Raw genomic sequence first — 18,483 nt, 5'->3', positions numbered from 1 at the left:
CTGCCACATTTGTGATCATGCTAGGAAAGCACATCTATTTGGGATCAGTTTCAATCTATCCTTGCCAATACCAATATCTAGTTGAAAAGGAGAGGCCTTAAGTGCATCAAGATCAAGCCAGTTAAAGACTTTGATCCTGTTGGTCTAGTTGTCTTGAGGTATAAGATTAAAGGCAAGGGTAAAGATGACATCAACTTCAGCATCAAAGCCTCCAATTCCATCCATTTCAAGACTTACCGTCAAGGGAGATCAGGCTACAGGAAGGTCCTTGAGGTTAAGACTATGGAACCCCATAGGATTCAGATTAATTCCGATGATGATGAGATGCCTAAGGAGCCTAAGGATCCATCCCTACAATATCTCATCCTGTAGACACATTTGTTGCGACAACACTTCTAAACTCTACACTTGTGTAAGATGAGTCTCCTAATTCACCGTTGGACACAGTTATGGACGCATTCATTACGGAACATGTACCTCTTGTGGATTCAGTTATGATAACACTAGCCTTGCCCATCTCCTTAGTTGCTCTTGCACTTAATCAGAGGATCAATACAACTTCAAGAATTTGTTCGACAAATTTTCAATGTCAATTTCATCTATGGCATTGTTGGATACCACATCAGCGCAATTTGAGAAGTTCATGGTTGAGGTCACGCAATATGGTAGTTATAGTAGTCCTACATCAATGGCCATTCAAATGGAGACTCCCCCCATTATGACCACAGTTGTACAAGTGGGACTCACTTACCACATTGGTCATTACATTCGCAATGAGTTCATCTTCCTTCTCTTTACCTCCATGGTTAAGTGCAATATTACAAAAGAGAAAGAAGGAAGCAATTCAACTTGAAGACTATGTTTTCAGACAAGTTACTAAACCCAAGGTCCCTAAGAGCAAAAGCATAAAAAAAGTTCCAAAGCTCGTAGTTGATGCACATGAGGTCAAGTATGTTGGGGTAGTTGAACCTTTGGTTGATAAGCCTATTAAGAAGATGCAAACCATTGATTATAGGTTGACACGAGTTGAACTTGGTAAGCAAACATGCCTTAGTTGTCAACATGATGATCAAGATGCAGTCACCTTGCTCACGCAAAGGAATAATAAGTTGTGCGAGAAGAAGAATAGGTTGAAGGAAGAAAATGCAAAACTTCTTAAGACCATTGAAACGATGAAGAACTCTTCTTAGAGAGCTTATCCCAATTCTACATCTCTTCGTGAGCATGTTGTACAAATGGAATGAAAGGCCAAGGCTCTAGATGATTGGTGCGACAACTTGAAATCATAGGGTGTACATGAATATCCCAAATGGATATTTGCTCTGCTGCTGCTATAATGTTTAATTATATAAATTATATTTTCGTGAAGATTTTTCTTTGATCTTATAGAGCTAGACAGAAGTTGTAGAAGAATGTTGTTTCTTTTTGTATTTTTCAGAATATAGGTATTACAATGAATAAATAATAGTAATTGATAAAATAGAAGTGATAGAAATCATATGCAGCCATAGATAGTAATTTGGAAATGATTCTAAAACCGTACCAGCAGAGTGATTTATTTTAGAATAGTACCAATACAGATGTGCTTCAAACAAGGTTGATGCCGGTTGAAGATGGGAATTAGCTATAGCCAAACATGTTCAAATGATAAAGCCCAAGCTGCTGCTATAAAATAGCTCCAGTCTGCTGCAAATAAACACCCTAGAATTCCTCATGTGAGCTGCTATAAGGAAATGTAAGGCTGAACCAAAGTGGCCGCCTTCCCCAAAGATCCACTGCCTGTAAAGTGTGACTGCAATACTAGGAATCTATCCTTTGCCTTGATCAAATTGTATGCATAAGAACCTTCAAATCTGATCTTGTTGAGGGCTACGCCCCAACAAATCTACTCTCAGCACTGGGGTTTGTGTCCTAGGTGAGGAATGCTCTTCTAGAGAAATAGCATCCAAATAGGTTGACAAAAAGATGAAAGATACTCACCTTTAGGTTACCACCTCCTTATATCCCCTCTCCAAGGCAAATCAAACCCTAAAAGAGCCCTAAAGAGGATATCATTTGAAATTTATAATATAACATTATTTTCCTAATAAAGGCATCCCAATAGAAAGAAATAATTACTTTACTAATGACAAATAGCTCCAAGCATCAAATAAGTCCCGACAAGTGATAATCAAATAGTAGAATTTTGCATTCATAAACAACAAAAATATATATATGAAAGCCCTAAAATAAGCACAAGAAAACTTACCTCCTTCTGCAGAAAACTTACCTCCTTCTGCAGTAAACTTAAGAAGTCTTTTAAAAATCTTGAGCAACATCTGAATCAAATCCAAGAGATTTTCAGATTTAGAAAAAGATTGGTAGAATGGAGATATATAGGCCATGATTTTGACTCAATCTCCTTGGGAAATTAATACATTTTCAATTAAAAATTAACACTTTGACTAGTGTGTGAGATTGAGCAACAAAATGCATGATAATAGCAACAAGAAACACCTGCAAATCTAAACTTTCTCAACTTGATATGCTAATGAGAACAAAATTGACGCTAAGGAGTAACATTTTTGTTGAAGCCAAACATAAGTTGTAAATGAACTGTTTTTTCCCTAGATGGGCTTCCTGATTCAAAACACATGTATTGAACACTTGCTTTTGCCTTTATAAATCTTGTTTTTTATTGAAACATGACCTAGACGAGCTGCTTAAGAGAAAATGTAGGTGTTTTATTGCATTTAAAGTGATGCAAATGCAATGAAAATTGCCACCCAGCACTTAAACGAAAAAACACAGCACTTAGAGGAGTATATAAACATTCTTTAAATACTAATACATGGCTTTGTGATGTGCAAAAGCCCTAAAAATCGCCACTATGAGTATTTGATTAAACATGCAGGCATAAAGCATGTAAATACAGGCTGTTGAAGTGCTCTTACATATGCTTTTGGTCTGAAAATCGCCACCATGGGGTTCTTAATTAAAAAACAAATCTTAAATTCATAATGACGTGTTTTTGGAAGCCATTAGACATGCAGTTTGACTCAAAATAGCCACCTATAGTATAGATGGATTTTTAGAAGCCATTTACACATGTTTAAAGCTTATAACATGTGCAAATATATTCAAAATTGTCCCCAATAACTCAAGACGTGCTTTTTGGAGTTATTTTAAGGCTTTACCTATGCAAATGAATTAAAAATCACCCCATTAAATAAGGGAAAGCAAAATACAAATGCAAGAATATCAAGTGTTTGTTAATATATGCAAGTTTTCATAAAAAGGCCACCAAAAATAATGAAGGGTTTTTTAAAGTTTAAATCATTGATAGAAAACTCTCACTTGGCAGAAACTCGCCAAGCCCAAAAAGAACTTGGGAAAAATTCCTCTAGTTTTAAAAAAAATTCGGGAACCTAAAAAATAGCTTAAATCTTATTAAAAATACTTTTGTTTTGCAAAATTCAATGAGATGATGCATCAAATGAGTTAATTAATGAGAACACAAAAGAAACAAGCAAAGTATAGATATATATAAATGCAAAGAGGGTACAAAATCACATTCTTATGCAGAATGCTGATGGTGGGAAGCAAAACAGTAAATATGGCCCAGGGGATGAGAAACATCCATACTTGCGTCCTAAGTCACAGGGTTCGCCGAATTTTTGGCATCAAATTCGAAATTTGGCGAACCCATAAAATATGAATAAAATTCGCTCAAATTCGTGAAAAATTCGTATGGCAGCAAGTTTGTTGCCGTTTTGTAGAAAAGATATGTTATTGCCGCGCTTTGCAGGATATTGCCCTTCGTTTGTTGAAAAACGCATGAAACTAAAAGATGGTTAGGGCAATAAAACTATTACGACATTGAAGATGCATGCATCAGATCATATTTGCGATTCTGAAGCATTTGATTAGCGTTCACGTCATCCAAAGGGTGAACACTAAAACCATTTCGTTCAACCTTATCGTTCCTGCGCTCAATCTTGCCCAGCTCTCGACGGCCATCCACGCTTTGTTTTAATTATTTTCATTTTATGTTTAGGTTTCAAGCTCCCGGCGGCCATCTCCATGGTAAGTTTATAACGATTTTCATTTTATGTTTTAGGTCTAAGTTTATAAAAAAATTTATGTCTTTTGTAATAGTAAAAATATTATTGTATTTTTTAACATTTTATAACTTTATTAAATATATGTTAATTTTATATATTTATTAGGAAGACATTTATATTTATCATATACATTTTATTTATTTTTATTAGAAAAATATTAATGTTTTGTATATAAATTTATGATTACTAATATATATATATATATATATATATATTTTTAATGATTATTAATATTTTTATTATTTTATTAGTAAAGATGGTTAAGTTCTTCGAATGAAACTCATAAACATTCAATAATAAATGATGTATACATTTGTTTTGGAAAATTATATAAGGCGAACTTAACGTCGAATTTTTTTCGGTTTTTTTGCCTTATCGAATTTCATTCGAACTCCATTGTCGTCGAATTCGAACTCAAACTCGAACCTTGTGACTTAGCTTGCGTCTCTATTTCGTACCCGGCATGGGTAAAAGGCAAGAATGCTAGGGGATGTGTCCCCGTGGAATACAGGAAATTCTCTATTGATTGTCTTAGTATTTGTTGATCATCAATTTCATGAGGCTTGTTTGATTTTGGATTTAGGTCCCCTATTTTCACTTTGATGTATTGGTGAGTTGAGTTCATGTAAGCATAGTGAATGCATTGTTGATGTATGTCTGCATGTGATTGTCATGAGTGATTCAACTTGAAAACTCATTACTAACAGTAGTTTGAGTTAGGGATACTTGAGCACTATCCTTGTTAGCGGGATGCAAAGAAGAGGCAGAATCAGTGATACTTTCAAGCAAAGGTGCAGGCTAAGAGAGTTGTGATATGGCTCATCCCCAAATTGAGTATGTTAATGTTATTTTAGAAACATATAAATAGCCAAAGACTCAAAAGAAAACATTTTTCGGACAGGAGGATTTAAATTAGCTATTGATTAATTCAAATTGCATTACAGCTAGATAGAACTACGTTGAAGATATTAAGGGTTTGGATTTCGCAATCACATCCAACCAGAAACTACTGAGATTTGGAAGCAAGCTAGGACTAGAGCTTGAGTCTTTATTAGAAATGTAGCATGTTCAAACTTTTGGGAGATCCCTTAGGCTAGAGGAGAAATTATTTGATTAGGTGTCTTATTCATATATTAGGTATTCACTGCACTCTAATCTTGGGGATCAAATAATTAATGAATTAAAGGGCTGAAATTATGCAGATACCGGATAATTTGGATTTACCATGTAAATTGGACAAATAAAAGATTTAGCCAAGTAGTTTATTAGTTAATAGTTAATACTATCATTAGGTTGACTTCATTGGTATCTGAGGTACTTTAAAGATATTTATATGAGATGTCTCTGTAATCTTACATGACTACATCATGGTGATGGAGTCTTGTGGGGTAATCTGAATTATTAGGATTTAATAAATGTGTCGTAGGTTATTTTCTGAAAAAAAATCCTTAATTTTTAAATTGTTTTATTTAGTTTCATCAAAGAAAGACAAGGACAGTCAACAGGTGTGCTTTCAACTATCAAAGAAAATTGACTGAAAATAAACATATGTTCTGTTCAAGTTTCAAATTGGTTCTTATATTTGCAAATTTTTTATTGTCATCATCAAAATCAAAATTAATAGATTAAAATCTCAAAAACTGTCTCTCTCTAGATTCATCAAAGAAAGGAAGAAAAGAGATTCAACAGATATAGTAGTTGCAACAAAATTTGCAGCTTTACCTTGGAGATTTGGTAGAGGCAGTGTCATCTCAGCCCTTAAAGACTCATTGAAACGTCTAGGCCTTTCTTCAGTAGATCTCTACCAGCTGCATTGGTAATGTGTGATGTTTCTTTGCTAAATGTATATTGATCTTTGTGGAAGAGTCTTCTATGAATATAATTATTATTGCTTATGGTTATTTGCAGGCCAGGAGTTTGGGGAAATGAAGGTTCGTAATGTAAAACTAATTAAAGTTGAGATTTGTACCTAGTGATATCTTATGTATGCTTGCTTACATTAACACTATAAGCCATGCCAAACATATATTGCTAGTTGCTAGTGATATCTAAAAACATTTTATTCTTTTATTTTCATGCTTATCTACATAGTTTCAGAAACATAAGGAATTCTCTTCATAAGATTTTGCTTTCAGGATACATCAATGGTCTGGGGGATGCTGTTGAAATGGGCCTTGTCAAGGCTGTTGGAGTATCAAATTATAGTGGTATTATATCACAGTGGGATTTTAGATATGATTGAAATGCTATTTACTTTGAATACTCAATACTTGTTATCAATTAAAAATTTGCGACTTCCAGTAGTATAACTTTGCTGAGATCTATGTTCTTAGCATTTTTTTGCATACACCAGAAAAAAGGCTTCGGCAAGCACATGCCCAGTTACAGAAAAGAGGGATTCCACTAGCCTCAAATCAAGTAAACTACAGCCTGATATACAGAGCACCGGAAGAGAATGGCGTTAAGGCAGCATGCAGTGACTTGGGCATTACGCTGATTGCATATTCTCCAATTGGTCAAGGTATGCAACTGATTCATCCTTTACAAGTTTCTTTCTTTACGCACACATGCATTAGTATTGACTATTTAATAATACGAAGATTTTTAAATTTGTTTTAAAGCATACATCTTATGGTATATTGCGAAATCCTAAAACATCTAGTTATATAACAAATGATAGCCATAATTGTTATATGAAGTTGAGAACTATTAGGAATGGTCAACATGAAAATAGCACATGGAAAAGTATAATTTCCCATACTCCTACTTCGAGAAAATCCATAAAATTTTAAAAATATTGAAAAATGCATGTTTTGTAAATGAAATTCATATTCTTGTTTAACAATGATGAATAAAACATGAATTAGTGAAATTGATGTCAGTTTATTTGCTAAAACTCGTTTTGAATTTTTCAAGATGTCACTGTCAACAACTTATTGTTGGGGGCAAAAAAAAGATATTGGCAAATATTAGAGATAAGTCGGGAACTTAAAAAATTGCTTAAATTTAATTGGAAATGCATTTTTTTGCAAAATTCAATAGAGAGATGCATCTAATGAGTCAATAAATGAGTAAACAAACCAAACAAGCTGATATATATATATATATATATATATATATATATATATATATATATATATATATATATATATGCTACAAAATTGCATTGTCACATGGAATGTTGTAATTTTCCCACTTTTAATAAAATACTTTAAATAATTAACGGTCCCAAAATTTAAATAATATTATTTGGACCTTTAAATTATTTAATAAAGGGGCCCAATTTTTATTAATTATTCGTAGGTGTTTTCCGTATCGGCATTCTTTTGTAAACCCTCAAGAGTTTTCTCTGAAGGGGTATTTATATGTGGCATGTAGGAAGTTGTTAGGATGTGATTTGGATTATTTCTTTGTAGTTCAAATTCCTGTTGGAATTTTGTATTGCTCGCCATTTCGGAAGTGGAAGATCTTCCCTACTTGGCTATTTTGGTTTTGATGGGATTCAACCCTCACCCTATTCCATCTTGTATTACTTTGCTTCGGATCTGGCACATTTGGAGCTCCATTTTTGTTTTGCAAATACAATATTTTGAGTTTTGGCAAGAAATTGTTATATCTCTATGTTGACATATGCTTTTGTCTCTGACTATTATGTGGTGTATTGAATGGATTATATCTTTCGCTTGGCATCTCCAACTCACTCCCTTCGACACATTCCTCAAACAGGGCCATGGCATTAGAACTTTCCCTCGGTCACTTTCCCTTGGGTACTCTCCCTTAGGTGCTCCCCCTTGGGTACTTTCCCTTAAGTGTTTCCCTTGGTTACTTTCCCTTGGGACTTTCCCTCCTGTACTTTCCCTCGGGCACTTTCCCTTAGGCACTTCCCTCCCTTGGGTCCTTTCCCTTGGGTGCTTCCCTCGAGTTCTTTCCCTCGAGTACTTCCTACGAGTGTCTTCCCTCGAGAGAACTCAGGTGTGTCATTGGGGAACATTACAAATGTTGATGGCTTGCAGCCATAGTCTGATAGTTTGAACTCTAAAACAAACTAAAAATAGGATATTGTCTTTGTGAAACTATCAGCCAAGTACAACATCAAAATAGGCTACATCTTCATCTTCCCCTTCCCAGCAGTCCGAGTAAAAACTATTGGAGAGGGAGAGAGTCTAGCTCTAGAGGTTTTCTATGACTGTAGTTGTGGTTGTGGCTATGACTGGACCTCTATCCTAGATGTAGATGGTGCTGACATTGGCAATGACTCATCATCTGAATCCTCCTCACTCTCAGTGCTCTCATCCTCGTCATCAATGCCATCCAATCCCAATGAGAATCCACCCACCTCCATAGCCTGCCTCTCCAAATCATAGATGTCATCGTCTGTGAACATGGAGTTTCCTCCTGTAATGTCTAGTCACAATAGGGATCTATACCATCCAAATTAAGTGGTCCCACTAGAGCCAACTCTACCTTTCTTATGTGCAACTTAAGGTTATAATGTACACAAACAAGGTCATTGAGGCATTTATGTGCTAATATATTCTACTTCTTTGTGAATGGCCTTGAATAAGCTCCAATTACACTCACAACTGGATGAGCTACATGGCTGATATAAGATGTGAGGTGCAAGTTTTCATAGATTTGGAACGTTTCCACCCCAATTTTGTCACCAAACATCTCCAAGATAAATATTAAAGAGTTAGAGTGCAAGGTGAAAACATTTTTTAGTAATTTAGTTTTTTATCTACTTATCATGCATGCGAAAGACACCCAAAGTCCAAATATTGCACCTGGGGTTTGAGTGTTTCGTCCTCTTGTCAAGTCTAGGGAGAATAGTTTTCCCATTGCATTTTGATACACTTCCATTTTGGCCACAATGAGATCCCTCACCTTAACTTCAGGAACCATCCTCTGCATATCAACAAAGCCCTCCATGTCCTCTCTATTGGGATCCTCATAGGATGGAGAGAAGCAAAATCAAGGGTTGAGGAAGAACCCTTACACATGAATGGGTTAGTGGAGCTTATTGTTCCACCTATCAATAATTGCCCATATGGGGTCAAATTTCAGGTTGTCCCCCTTGTAGTAATCTTTTATAGCCTCTTTGGCCCTATCCATGGGCTCATAAAGATACTCCATTGGGGTTTGATCCCCATCTACCAAGTGAAGAACTTTAACCAAGGGCTTTGTCACCTACAATTGAAAAGTAGAAAAATATTATCATTAATCAAAGACTAGAGTTACAAATTAATAATGAAAGACTTGATTATTGAATACAAGAAAAATTAAATATTCAACTTTTAAAGTTCCAACCTTCACAAGTTATGTGGCACCATCAAAAAAGTGGTTGTCAAAAACAATGGATGCAATACTCTGTCCATCAAGCTTCTTTGTATAACTTGAGTCTAACTATTGTTGACTTACAAACATTTGCTTCATAGAAGTGGTACCATCAAAAAAGTGGTTGTCAAAAACAATGTATGCAACACTCTGTCCATCAAGCTTCTTTGAATATCTTGAGTCTAGCTATTGTTGACTTACAAACATTTGCTTCATAGAAGTCAAAGAACTAATAACACTTTGCAATGTTAAGAAAATCGTTGCAAACCTTGTGACCGCAGATCTTACTAACTCCTTCCCATGGGTGTATTCTCTCATCAAGTGGAGAACCCAAGGGTGATTGTACATATATTTTTGTTACTTTCTTGCATCCTCTACAACTGGTCTCATCTAATCCAAATTTTCTATGCCCTCATAAAGAAGGTCAAGAACATTTTTTGTAAAAGGAGACCAAAAAATGTGCTATACTTATTTTAGTGGATCCTACTTGCTGCCACATATGTTGCTGCATTGTCAGTTATTATTTGCACCTCATTAGCAACCCTCACCTCCATCACAACTTGCTCTAACATTAGAGCCCAAGTTTCAACTGTATTTTGTCCAAGGCATCCAAGGATTTCAAAAAGACCAAGAAACCAAAAAATTGGTGGTCTAGTTTCTTCCATCTGTCCATCCATCTGAAATTATAGTTCAACGAAATTGTTTCCATTGTAATTTTTGGTCTTCTACCACATCTTTGGCCCTAGAAACATCTTTGAGCAACCTACAAGCATGCAATAAAATTAACACAGAGTACGCAATTTTGATTAAAAATGCTTACAATAAACAAAAATAAGTAAATTGTTAAACTACAAAACATTTAAAAACTAAAATAGGTGAACTAACCTCCCACACAAGACTATAGGAGTAGGCATCTTCTAGCGCTTTCTCACCACAGTAATTCCTATTACAAAATTCAGCCAATAAGGACTAGCTACAACATTGGATGGGATGTTGTTAAAAAACCAAAAATTGACACATTGAATGTCAACTTGCCAATGCACATTGTTGTTCCACCTAGTACCCTTCTGTGATGGTTGTGCTCTGAGAGTGTTTATGTGCACAAAAAAGATAGATCTATAGAAGATGTGTGTGGTGGTGTTCTACTAGAACCAATAGAAGTGTATGCCGAGGGGATGGTAGATTTGCAGATCCATGGGCTGCGATAAGAGTCCACTATGCCCTCAAGTGCTTCTTCATCAAGGTTTGCTGAGATACCTAGTCACAACCCACATTATTTCATTACGAAAGGATATATTTTTTGCAAAATCTAGATTCTAAACTAATGATGGTAATTGTAAAATAATAAATGATTCTTAAAAAGGAGATATTTTGAGATACCATGCGACTTAGAAATGGTTGCCCTTATGGCCAATTTCACCCTCTCCCTTTGAAACTTTTTCTCTTCTTGGGCAGTGAGCAAGGTATTTATCTCTCTTTATTTCATCTGTGGTGAACTGACAGACCTTTGTGTCACACCTTATGATCCCTCCAAGATGGTATTTCAAATGAGATATGCCTCCACTAATTACTTTTTTCACATTCTATGCATTTTATGGTATTATATTTGGGTCCTTAAAAGCATATGCCCATGCATTGTCTCTAGCTCCTTTAGGGTGCATTCATACATATCTTGATGGACATGCATCTATTGGGGCATTGGCAGACCATACAACTACCCAGTTGTAGAAGTTTCCCTGTTTGCCATTCATTGAAAAATCAACCTACACATGTCACATACAAAATGAGGGTACAAATTTATGAATTTATAAAGAAACTCAAAAACAAATTAAGTTAGTTTAAAACTTTAAATAAGTTCAACATAGCTGAAACTTGAAAGAAAAAGGTAAAAAAAATGTTAGGGTATGAAGTTTTTAAGACAATATGAAATTTTTGATAAAACTACGATTTTTTTTCAAAAATTGCTAAAGTAATGGTGTTAGATCTTATTCATTAACTTCTAAAAGCAGTTAGAGTGGATTAGAAATGGTATGAGAAAATAAGAGAAATTTATGTCCAACAAGAGACCACCAAAAGGGTCTAAGGGATTGAAAGTGTACAACTAAGAAGACAGACAACAACAGGAGCACAAATGGGTGTGTGGGTAAGAGCAAACAACAAAGAAAAGCAAGAAGCTCGTCATGGCAAGGACGAAGAGTCCTTCCTTAACGGGAAGAAGTCCAGCACCAAAGAATTTGTATAAACTTGGATGCATTTAATACAAGATAAAATGATTTTAAAAACAAAAGGGGAAGAATTTTTTTAAAAACTTACTTGGGAATCCGAATCTGCTTGATAAACCTCTTTGAATCAGCTTTAAATCCACAACAAATCTATCTAAAATGTTTCAAATGATGATCTCTCCTCCAAAACCTTTCTAAGATCTCCAAATTTGCTCTGCCAAAAAAGAAAATCAATTATGGCCTTTTGCTTGGCTGTCTCACAACATAAACTGGCACGGGCAAGAACTTGAGCGGATTCTGCAAGAAGTCTACAAGTTATTGGAGATGTTTTTAAGTTTTCTCAGCAAGATTTTGACAATATTTTACCAATTTATCTAGGCGAGATTTTGGCGATATCCTGACGCTGTTTGCTGCCAACATGAATTTATTGCAATAAGAAAACTTAACGACGATAAGTCAGGGACAATTTGATCTATGGTTCGAAGTGATCTTGGTAGAAGCCAAGTCATATAATCCTCAAAGGAATTATCCATATATAAGAGATTTCTTTTTTCAAAATTAGTTTTATAATCATTTTGATTTTGTTCTAAATTATTTCTACCTTTGTAAATTTTTGTAGTTCTATTTTTCATGAGGTTGTTTCTTTGCTTGATTAGGAAATTGAGGTTGTTTACATAGGCTATGCTGGTCAAATATAATAATTTCTTAAGTTTTTGTAGAGATTCTAAACCCTGGAGCTTTTAAGACATAGGTTCAGATGTTATCCTCTATAAGATGAGACTTTCTAAGGAATCCTATTAGAAAATTATTGTAGTTATCATGCTCTTTCTGTAATATAAGCTACCTTTCATCACATAAACTATTTACATCTTTGTAACCCACATACTTTTCCTCAAACTATCTCAGTTTAGTTTGTTACATGGTTTGGTCACTTTACATTAAGCAAAAACTGTCTCTCAAGCATTTATATTTGAAGTCAAAACTAGATATTAGGAATGCACGTAAAAACATTTGCTTGTTCTCATTCTCCTAGTTGATAGTATTGTTGATTTGTTCAGCTCCTAAGCTTAGCATTGATTTTTTTTGTTTGACAACAAAATTAAATTAGCAGAAAAAGTTCTTGTTATTTCCTTGGATCATTCAATTCTGATATAGGGGATTTATCTTTAATAAAATACAATCAGCTTCTGACAGAGGAATATAAAGGATTTGAAGTTGAGGCTAGAAGAATGTTTTGTTCAAAATTCCAAGTCACTGTATGTATTTGAAAGTATGCACCTTATGATACTGTTTACTATCCTTTGCACAAGGCTCACAGAGCAAATTCCTTTTATACAATTTTCATAAAGTACTAGTTGTAGACTGCAATGGCTAAGGCAGTTCACCTTTCTTATAATTGCTAATGTTACATCATCTTCAGATACAACTGCTCTTCACAAAATAGCCAAACTTCTGGCTGGAACATCAGTATAAAATCATATTTGGTTATGGTGCTCAAATACCAGGAATTAACAAGAAATCACTGAACTCATTATACATTTGTTGGAGCAAGTCTGAAACATACTCATTCTTTTTGAGATTTGGAAATCCATTAAAATTTCAGTTGCTTTGTTGTAATGTCCCCATTTTATCAGTATTAGAGTTTCAGGGATTAGCCTATTATTGTGTTCCTCGTAGGCTAATTATTGTGGATAGTCTTCGGAGGCAATGACTTGGCTTGGGAGGATCCTAACTTCTCTACAATTCAATAAGCTACAGGTTGGTCTTCATTTGGATCAGGTTGGACTTTTGTTTGGGCTTAGTTTGGTGTACTTACTATTTGTGGTAAGTTGGGTGTTGATTGAGATGGACCCTTTCTTTTTTTTGAAAAGTGCATTTGGTCACATGGAGAAATAATGGGTGTGACTCCTATTTCAGACGACATATTTAAATGATGAGTATTTTGGGAGTTATTATATTTTTAGTGGCCAAATTATTATTAATCATTAAATGACTTATTATAAAGTTATAATTTAACTTTATAATTTCACTTAAGTTGAGGGTTGAGTCATATCATTGGAAGGGGACATTTATTATACGCCTAAGCCAAGTATTAAATATTTAAAGTGATGTTGTGTTGGAAAGTTTCAAGAGTTGAGTTCTTTTGGGAAACTTTCACAATTTGTTGAAGTTGAGTTCTTTTGAAAACTTTTGTCAAGAAGGCATTATAAATATGAGCTCATTTCATTGGGAAAATCAGGCTTGAATATTTATTTTCTTTTGTTGCCTTTGTGGCTTCTTTTGAGGTCCTGAATTTTAATGCCCTTATTGAAGTAAAGGGTCTGAATTCTGAGTTGTTCCATTGGATCTACAGCTGAAGTATTGTAGATTCAGATATGAGATTTTGTTCTGAGTTGCTGGGTAATTCACAGTTGAGGTATTGTGGATTAGTTAAGAATAATTTTGAATCATTGTTGAAGTATAGTGATTGTTAAATGTTGCATTGGTTGAAGCTTCTTTGCTATCTTACATTGTATATGAGAAATCATTTTATGCCAAGGGATTTGTTTGATTTGGAAGAGAATTCATTGACTGTTGGAAACATTGGAAGACATGTGATTAATTTTGGTTAGTCATTGTGCACGCTAAAGGGCTGTTGACAAGGCAGCAGTTTGACATTTTGAGGGCTGTGTTTATCCTTGGAAGGCTTGCAATCAGCTTTGGAGGGCCTATGTTTTTTGCTGGAGGCCACATGCCTAATCTGGAGTCCACACAACCTTGGTTGGGAGCAGTGAATGGTTTGGGCGGCTATTGTTGCTTATCTACAACATAATGTAGGTGCTGAAAGGTGTTGTTGTGTGTGATGTAGTGATTGGAAGTGCAACTTGGCACTCATGCACTTTTTAATGCCATTTTCTCTACAAACCATCTAGGTTCTTTATGTTAGCATTATTTATTTTATGTAAATTCAGTTGAAGTATTGCTTGTTCTTGTATTAAAGATTGTTTTCTGCAAATGTAATAATGTTGCCATTTTTATTGGTGTGTTCCATGTAATGTTCACAAGTGCAGAGGGCTGGAGACAACCGGCTTGATGGTCATACAAATTATCTAGGGTAAGGACCGCATGGTGTAGAAGACACAGGAATGATTGTATAGGAGTTATGTTTTGGCCATACGGTAGAAGAAGGCGGCAATGTGTACAGTTCAGAAGGCCATATGGTGGTCAAGGATGGCCGTACAGTGGTCTATGTTGGGCGTATGGTGGAGATGGAGGCAATGGTGTATGGTGTGAGAGCTAAGATGGTCATATTGTAATTCATATAGAGGATAGATGGAGGATGGAAGGGAAGTATGAAGGTGTAGGTGTAGGGTAAGAATGAAGGTCGTACGGGCAATGAGGAAGCATTACAGGGACTTTCAAAAGCTGCACGGTTAGGCATCTAAGCCACAACTGTGAATGCAGTCTTGTTCATACATAAACACAATAGATTTAGATGAAATCCAGACAAAATAATAGAAACTTGAATACGAATAATCCTTCAATTAATATATGTCGAAAGATGATGCTCCAATTTGCCAAATCTGAGTGAAGTGTTACAGGCGACGGAATAGGGTGAAGGTTAAATCCCACCAAAAACGTATAAACTAAGTAAGGAAGGTCTTTCACTTTTGAAATGGCGAACAACAGAGAACTCCAATAGGAATTTGCAATACAGAGAAAATAATACAAATTGCATACCTAATGACTTCCTACAAGCCATGCTTAAATACGCATCGGGGAAAACTTTTCGAGGGTGTACAAAGATAGTTGACGACAACACAAACTACGAAAACAAAACAAAATGGTTCCGAGATATATTAAATCAATCAACCCATTAACAATAATTTGATTAACACTCTATTTTATGACGGGGATATTATAGTCCTCCCATCCCAAAATTAGCTTGTCCTCAAGAAAACGCAATGCTGGATGTTGTAGAATATACTTGCCTTCCTAGGTTGCATCGTCCATCGACAGGTGTTTCCAACATACCAAATATTCCTTCACCGTTCGGTTCCAGGGTCTTCTTACGTACTTCAATAATCTTTGTTGATTCCAATATGAGCTTTCCTTCTTCATTAAGTGGCGGAAGGTTTGTAGCTACCGTGATGTTCTGTCCCACAGCTTTCTTCAAGTAGGAAATGTGGAAAACATTATGAATACAGCTTCCCTCCAGAAGTTTCAGCTCGTAGGCAACTGCACTGATGCGACGCACTACACGATAAGGGCCATAAAATCGTGGCTTCAAATTTTCCTATCCCTTTTCTTTCAATGAGGATTGTTGGTATGCCTGGAGCCTGAGGTAGACCAAGTCTCCTATTTCAAAACTCCTTTCTATTCAGTGTTTGTCAGTATACATCTTTTGTTGATTTTGTGCTCGTTGTAAGTTTTCCTTCAAGTATCTTAGGATGTCCAGTCCCTCGCCCTTGGTGCATAGCTATCTCCCAGAACAATGTCGATGAAGGAGAGGGGTTAGTACCTGTATAGTGCTTTGAATGGTGCCATTTGTAATGGGCGCCCTAGAAATGCCCAAAAACTGAATCAACTGCTGATAGGAATTTAGTCAAATAATTTGCATCCAACTCTTAATTTCTCTGTAAACCCTCTTTATGACTCCAGAAATAAAATGTTTGTTTGTTTTAATGTCTTTGCATAGATTTGAAACCACATACATGAACAAAAAGAAATTTATAATAATATGCAAACTGAAGATTGAACTACTGCTGAAATAATATTGATTTTCAAACTAATAAAATTAGATACATAGTAGACTTTTCAACTCAGTAGTTACTCTAGCATTATAACACAATGTTCTAGTAATGGCTTCCTATCTTGCTACTACAATAACATGAATAGTGTCGTGCAATAGTGACGTGAATAGTGTCACACTATAGTAATGTGAATAGTGCTGCTACAGTAAAATTTTCCTTCAATTAGTCCAAGACCCTCATACAATCATCCCTTCAGACTGGCATAAGCATCAGACAAGAAGCGGGAATGACATGAGCAAACACCCAATCGGCCTGTAGCTAGAAATGCACCCAATCTGCCTGTTAATGAAGCTAATAGCAATGAATTCCAAAGTCCAAACCCCAAGGGAATGACGTCTAGAATGTCACACAAGAGGATAAATGTCCTCTAATGCCAAGAACATATTTGCAACTCACACATCAATTGTCTTCTCATATTCAACCCGTTGAATGAAGCCACTAATGCTCCATTTTTATTCTTTCTCCAAGAGTCAATTCAACTCACATGAGCAATGTGGGATAATAGATGTGTAATATGAAACATATTAAAATAATCACTTATGTCTCCCTTAGCCTTTTTGATTTGCACACATTCCCATAAAATTTAATATTAAAGTAACACTTTAATATTTTACAACTAAATTAAATGTTACTTTAATAATACTTCAGGCATAAAAATATATTAGCTATTGGACTCCGAATATCACAAGTGATAGCTCATCAGAAAGCTCTCGCTGAGTAGTGTCATATTCAATCACCAAATCTAGCCTCCCCTATGTCCTGCTGATTTACTAAAAATAGTAAGTGTGCTTGAGACTAAGTAAATCAACTCCGTTTTGACTCAAACTAGAGATGACTTGGCCAAAACACTCTAAGATCCCTTTGAACCCTTTGTTAGCCCTCGGGACCATGTAGAACTAGGCTAACACACACACACTTGGTCGATTGCTAAAATGGGGACATTACAGTTTGCCCCTCTTGAAATTGTTTGTCCTCAAGCAATCTCAATCCAGCCTACTGAATAACCTGCTCACTCTCCTATTTAGCATCCTCCTTCGACAAGTCTTTCCATCTGACCAAAGACTCCTTCACTATCTTGGTTCTGAGTTTCCTCTCTCGGATGTCCAGAATCGCCTCAAGTACTAACACAAGCTTTCCCTCCTCATCTAAAGGGGGTAAATCTGTAGAAGGAACTACACCTTGACCAATGGCTTTCGTAAGCGTCGACACATGAAATACATTGTGCACTCGACTGCCCTTTAGAAGCTCAAGCTCATAGGTGACTTCGCCCACTTTGCGAATCACCCTATAGGAACCATAAAATCTAGGCTTCTCTTCTCCTCTTGAGTGATGACTGCCTATATGGTTGTAGCCTCAAATATACCATATCCCCTACCTCGAAACTGCGCTCTACCCTATGCTGATTAGCATACAACTTCTGCTGATTTTGAGCCTATTGTATGTTCTCCTTAAGCGCTCTCAAGATATCCTATCCTGCAATAGGTCTATGGCTTTGGGCACTCGGCTATTATTGAAAACTAAATCTATGAAGCTGGGTGCTTCATATCCATACAATGGCATAAATGGAGTCATCCTAATGGTCATGTGATATGTGGTATTGTAACAATACTCCCCCATGTATAACCACTTGACCCACACTCTTTGTTGCGCAGTCACATAGTTCCGCAAATAACTTTCCACCCATTTATTTACTATCTTTGTCTGCCCATCTATTTGAGGGTGGTAACTCGTACTAGGTGTAAGATTTGTACCGCACAACTTGAACAACTCCTACCAAAAGGCACTCATGAACTTGCTATCCCTATCACTAATAATAAATCTCGGTATTCCATGCAACTTGAAAACCTCTCTGAAGAATAAATCTACCACTTGAGCTATTGTATAAGTAGAAGGAATAACAAAGAAGTGAGCAAACTTTGTCAATCTGTCTACCACCACATAAATACAATCTCTTCCCTGCACTTGTGGTAAACCAATGATGAAGTCTATAGAAATACTTTCCCATTTCCTGTCTGGAATGGGCAAGAGTTG

At 35.8% G+C, this 18,483-nt stretch overlaps 1 protein-coding gene across 1 annotated transcript in view; it reads left to right on the top strand.

Annotated features, from left to right (window-relative positions):
* Positions 1 to 18,483, top strand: part of LOC149542644 (NAD(P)-linked oxidoreductase superfamily protein) — a 116,705-nt gene that overhangs the window by 57,743 nt on the left and 40,479 nt on the right. Inside the window, exons 4-7 of the mRNA XM_089797530.1 lie at positions 5,758 to 5,919; positions 6,012 to 6,034; positions 6,239 to 6,310; positions 6,457 to 6,624. Coding sequence (XP_089653656.1) covers positions 5,758 to 5,919; positions 6,012 to 6,034; positions 6,239 to 6,310; positions 6,457 to 6,624 — 425 coding nt within the window. The remainder of the gene's footprint in view (positions 1 to 5,757; positions 5,920 to 6,011; positions 6,035 to 6,238; positions 6,311 to 6,456; positions 6,625 to 18,483) is intronic.

The sequence above is a fragment of the Cupressus sempervirens genome, chromosome 8 (assembly GCF_028749045.1).
Source record: "Cupressus sempervirens isolate cs-2001-9-10 chromosome 8, ASM2874904v1, whole genome shotgun sequence".
Lineage (NCBI taxonomy): Eukaryota > Viridiplantae > Streptophyta > Pinopsida > Cupressales > Cupressaceae > Cupressus > Cupressus sempervirens.
The sequence above is the reverse complement of the archived record's forward strand: the minus strand, read 5'-3'. Positions and strand labels throughout refer to the sequence as shown.